Here is a 6000-nt window from a genome sequence, read left to right on the forward strand (position 1 = left end):
GCGGCCCTCCCGCACGTGTCTCTGTAAGTGACAATCACCAGCAAAGCTGGCGGCCCGCCGTTACGTGCAGGTGGCGCTCTCAACACGCAACCCGCCTATTTCCGGTCTGGCTTGAGCAAGACTGCACGCATGCACGTGCTGCACCACCTGTGTGCGTGCATGAGTGTGAGTGTGTGTGCGCTCGAGTGTTTTCTATTGTTCCATCCTAAGCTGTCTCTGCAGGCTTTCACAGAATGGCACAACCACTCTCTCTATGTTGTGTACGTGGCATCTGGAACGTTTGGTGTCTAGCAACGACTTTTGTGGGGAGGTAACTTTCATCACAAGCGCAAAGGGAATTTGCAAGTATTCTGAAGTATCCTGTTTTTGCCTCCTGTGTTCTATAAAGCAGGGAACTCGCGACACACTAGGTAACTACATCATGTGTCGGACGCAAAAACTAGCTCAACATATTAATCATATTGAAACAATTGCGATATTAAATCGTATCACATTCATTTATCCCATAAGATATTAAGATAATGTGATTATCAGTTTTGGTTTGTTTTGCAGGAATGTATATTGTGGCTCAGACTGTTTGCTTGTAGAAAGGACGGGTCCGTGTCCGTACTAAATATTTTCCTCAATGCGTAAATAGGGTATTTTTTCATTCATATTAATACAGGCATTAAATGACTGAATAAAAATGGAAAAAAAAAAAAAAAACAAAAAACAAAAAAATAAAATAAAATAAACGGGTGCGGGAGCGCGAAACAAGACAATTTTTTTTTTTACTAAATTAAGTGAACATGTATCGTTCTCTTCTTTTCTGGTGGCACAACTACAGACACCACCACAGCGCAGAAATCATTTCAAACCTGTGTGGTGACGAATGTCTATGGACGACAAATTACCATGGGACGGTTCCTGCTTCCCACTGGTAGTCACCTTGACGATCTAAGAGTATCTCTGCACAGGGTTTGGCATGTCTTCATGGCGATGTTTGTAGTCATATCTCAAAGGGTTATTCACTCAAATTTGTGGAAGTACTATTTTGTTATTAAATCAGCCCAGTCATTTTGTTTTGTTTTGTTTTTTTTGTTTTGGTTGGTGGTGGGATAACTATCTCGTTTTAACTCAGTCCAGTCATTTGAAGAAATACTGTTTTGTTCTGAGTTCATCCACTCATATTTTGAAATACTATCTTGTCCTGAATGCATGCCAGGTATTGCGAAATAAAACACATTTTATTCTGGCAGATATTCAAGTCTGTTTATAACATCTCTATGACGTGCCTTGTGCGTGAGTAAACAGGTTTGCGAGAGGTGCTTCGTGCTACTCCCTTTTATATTAAGTGTCTACAACAAATAATTTGAATTTTCCCCCCTCACCCACACATATTATTAACTTTTAAAAATACAAATCAAATAAACCTTCCCTACAGACGGGATGTCTTATAGGTTTCTTCTAGTAGCCAATACATGTTCCTCTTTGCATTAACACGACATAGTGTTTTCTCGCATGCGTCCACCATTGCACATGAAATAATGAAAGCATAATAAGTTCGATTTTTCGTTATAAAATTGCTGAAAAACTGTAGCCCGCAATAAACAGCCCGACATTATGTCACAGATAGTGTACAAGCTATCATATTCCACAGTCAGCGTCTACCTTACTCACCCAAGTAGTGTGCAAGATGCCATGACAGGCAGCCAGCCTCTGATTACCAATCAAGTATTGTGCAAGACACCATGACCGCCAGTCAGTGTCCACTCAGCAAAAACCGACCTGATAGAACTGAAGCGCGATTTACTTATAGCCGTTTAATATACATAGTTACGCATTGAAGAATCGTAAACAAATTGTAAATTTGCAATTTGTTAAGTAAGGTCTGCATGAACGTTCGTATACATCATCCTTATGTAATAGTGTCCACAAATTTCACAGGGGGATTAGAGCCTATGGACACTTTTATGGACCCTACTGTAGCCCACACGGCTGTTTATCTTACACTCACACAGACATACATGCGTGCACGTAAAATATAAACAACCTCGCACATGTGCATACGCTCACGTTTACATGCCCGCTTGTAGTTTAGAAGCAGATTGGGATATAAAGCACAGAATCACGATGAACAAAAGTGCGAGTGAACGGACAAAGAAAAAAATATTAATATAATATATATGTTCTATAACAGAAAAAGGGAGTCCTTTCCCCCATTCATAGTGATTACCAAAACTTAGCGTATATTAAAGAAACAGGGGGGAGAAGGTGGTTCAAAACCCAACCACTACCCACCTAATTGGCCGTATGGAGGGCTGACAGCGGCTTTGCGTGACCTCAGTCGAGATCATCGTCCTGGTCGTGATGGAGAAAATGCGTGTGGTGTAGCCTGTACACCAGGCTCCTGGAAATCGCCTGGACCCCACTACCACCACCCCAACTCGCACCTTCCCAGCACGCACTGCACTCAGCTGATGCTTTTACCTGTCAGCAACTCCGTACAGGAGGCAAGTGATTGCGACAGGTGAGTCAAACTACGGGTGGACAGAGGCAGCGACTCCGCGGAAGAAGCACCACTACATAACACAAGCCTGAGGGTATGTGGGGGGTATGTGTGTGTGTGTGAGGAGTAGGGGGGGGGGAGAAGAGGGAATTTCGGGAGGGGTGACGTGCTAGTGTCTGGCTCCAACCTCATTCGCGGCTGTCGGATGTAGATGCCAAGGCGCCCATCGATTCTCCGCAGACTGTCAAAGATAATTAAAAGCTCCTGCCGAGAAGAATTTGAAGCATACTAATTGGCATCTCGCGTGTGCCTGAAGCTTCAACGATGAGGACATGCGTGCTCGAAATGAAAACAAAACAACAACAATGTATTGATGTATCTGCAGGACACTACGACACACGGACGACCATAATGGAGGACAGGCACGAATTATCAACGGCTGGAATCTTAGACTCTCTCAGGCGTGTTTTGTCATTAGCACGATTCCACAATCAAAATATGTTTAACCTTCATAAACACTGGAGAGTACATGCTTGGATGTTTGTAAATAACAGAGCAACAGTTCATTGTTTTTAGTCTCCTTCTCCTGACGAGACTTTGTTCCGTCTCCACGATGTGTTTGTCTAATCACCTGCCCATCTGGTTATTATTTTGAAAAATAATAATCGTCGTATTATGTAGTCCATTCTTTTATTTGTTAAAATAAAGATGATTTTAAAATAAGCAGTTAATTGTTATTTCTTGTATTCTATTATTATTATTATTATTATTTCATATTTAACAACTTTATGCACGGAATGTCAATACTAACCTTTTCAGTTCTATTTGTGCACTGGATTTCTTTATTTTTTGGTCACGCATTGTCTCTCTTCTATCTCTCATGCTCACACTCTCACACACACACCAGCGGCTGTCCACGTGCCATGAGCGAGTCACGTAAGAATGAGCTTTACTCACGATTCTGTGGTGAAGGCTGTCCAGCTCCTTCTCCGCCACTCTCCTCTTTTGCTGCTCGTGCTGCTGACGCTTGTACTGACCCAGCCGCGACAGCAAACACAATCCTCCTCCTCCCCCTCCGTTGCCACCGGTCTTGCCACCGCTGCTACGACCACTACGACTGCCACCACCCCCATCACCGCCGCCACCACCGACACCAGAGCTTCTTCCCTCGGATCGCGTCGTCTGCCTTTCTTGTTGCTGCGGCATGGCGGCACGAACAGGAGCGTTGGAGCGTCTTAGCCAGAAGTGAACCATTCTTGCTGGCCTCTCTGCATTTGTAGCCTCGCCTTCCTCTACCGACGGTCGATTGTCGGCCCCGAACAGCTCTGACATGCCAGCGCCGTCTCACGCGCCTCGCACATGCGGGAGTTATGCCCCCTTCGTTTTCATCCTTCTATCCGATTGGTCGGAGCGCTTCCGAGCGGGTGTCCTGTGCTTCGGTTTCAGTTTGTGCTTCGGGAATTGGGTTTGGTTCTGCCAGCGCGACGACACGCACAGAGAGCTGCAGACAGGGAAGCGAGGGTCAGGCAGAAGCGCGGGGAGGTTGTTGGTGATGATGATGGTGGTGGAGTTGATGGGGAGGGGAAGAAGGCGGCGTTGACTGCTGCAAGGCCACAAAAGGTGCCGAGGTCAAGATCGATCGCAGGTGGTTGATTGATTGATGGATTGGCTGACGAGGAGCCTGGGGAGGGTGCAGGCAAGGTGCGAGTTAGGGACGCTGTTAGCTAACGTTTAGACGAATCTTGCGAAGCGCAGTCTGGTTGGTGACGATGAACGGTGCTGAGGGACCAGTTCCTAGGTCTTGCAGAACTAAAGTCTATGTAATGCGCCTCCATTTGAACTGCAACAAAGCAATAACTACCTGAAAAATGCACAGACCTCTTTTATACATATCTCTTCGAGCAGCTGGATGAGCTCAGCAAGCAAAGATGGACTGGAGACTCGAAGATCACACAGCAAGGGTCACTCAGCTCCCCAACAGCAGGTCCTGTCTGTCTGCAGCTCATGTTACTTTGCCGCGCGCTCGTCCACCCTGGGTAACATAAGTAACTCTTTTCCGTACATTGAAATAGCTATACATACATCGTGGTACCAACTAACAACCCTGTATGTAGTGAGTTGGAACTGGTCATCGAGGGAAACCTAGGTCTGTCTTAAGGTGAATATGCCCAACGAACACTTTTATGAAAATTATCTGTAAGCGCTTTATTGAAATAAAGAAATGCACGAATAAATAAAGTAAATAATTTGTTGTTATCATTCATTGCAGACATTATCATAATTACTTTACAATTTTTGGATCGGGTGATTAAAAACCATAGGGAAGACGATAGAAAGTCTTTCAGATCAAATGTATTAATTCTTAATATTGTAAACTTAAATAAAATAATGAATAAATTATGTCCAGGCGTGATCAAAAATATTTCAGTCCCTCTCAGCTTAGAGCTTGTGATGTTCATTGAAAACTTTGTCTGTCCAGAGGTCCAGAGGTGTAGCTGGACACCGCTGCTTCAGTCCTAGTGACTCGTGACGGACATGCGCAGTCACGGCTGTCTGTGTTTCCAAGCTACCGTCTCTCACTCACAAGTCAACGGCTTCACTTCAGACTATCTGTTCACTTCAGACCCGAGGCTGGAGCACAGAAAAAGATCCACCAATAAGCTGGAAAGATTGGTTATTACCCTCAGACTACTATCTTGTCGTAAATGTTGTTTGTGGTGACGGATCGTCCCCTCCGAGAAATCTGCCTTTGTGTCATGCTGATGGCAAAACTGTACAGGAACTCGCATATCGAAGGTCTGCCAATCTTTTTTCATAAAGACTACATATCATAAAGACTGAAAATAATATTCAGTGTAATATGAGACTTTTCCCAAAAGCGCGCTAACGGCTTTTACCGTTGTTGAGATCAGAGCTATAAACAAGAGGTCAAACCATGACCTCAGTAATGTCTAAAGCAGACTTGTCAAGGTTTAAACCAATGAGGTCCTAAATGTGAATTAGACACATGCTGGTGTTTGTAGGCCAGTATCTGGAAAGCTCAAAGTGTAATTTACTTAGATTTGGGGAAACAGTATATTGTTGAGAGCTGAGCCTCGTTGTGAGAAAATGCAAATGTTTACTAAAAGATTTTTAGTCATGTCGGTTGTTTTTTTAATGGCCATTACACCCAGTGCCCTATAATATAAACATCCTCTGTTCGGATTTACTTGCTTTCAAAAGTGGAAGAAGTTTGGCACTTGATGCGGGTAAGTTTATTGTGTCGGATGTAAATGTTTTGTGGGAAAATGGTTGAACGCATTTATAGCAGCACAGCCTCCCTTAACTACTCTCGGAAATGAATTAAAAGGTGTTCTTAGAGCAGCAAATGCTGTGCTTGGTTTACTTTAATAGCATGCAGACCTCGTTATTGCCACCAGGATATAACCTGGTACTCCCTGTGCAGACATCTTTTTTCACATATTGAGTGTGCTTTCTTCTTTATTGCTATGATATGTCTTGCTCTGATGAGG

The 6000-nt window shown here is 43.9% G+C and overlaps 1 protein-coding gene across 2 annotated transcripts in view; it reads right to left on the reverse strand.

Annotated features, from left to right (window-relative positions):
• LOC112564984 overlaps window positions 1–3848 on the reverse strand; it is a 34679-nt gene extending 30831 nt beyond the window's left edge. For both annotated transcript variants that reach the window (XM_025240188.1, XM_025240187.1), the window contains exon 1: window positions 3446–3848. In XM_025240188.1, coding sequence (XP_025095973.1) covers window positions 3446–3820 — 375 coding nt within the window. In that variant the 5' untranslated portion in view covers window positions 3821–3848. The remainder of the gene's footprint in view (window positions 1–3445) is intronic.
• Between the last annotated feature and the right edge of the window lie 2152 nt (window positions 3849–6000).

This window comes from Pomacea canaliculata, linkage group LG5, assembly GCF_003073045.1.
Source record: "Pomacea canaliculata isolate SZHN2017 linkage group LG5, ASM307304v1, whole genome shotgun sequence".
In the NCBI taxonomy this organism is placed as follows: Eukaryota; Metazoa; Mollusca; class Gastropoda; order Architaenioglossa; family Ampullariidae; genus Pomacea; species Pomacea canaliculata.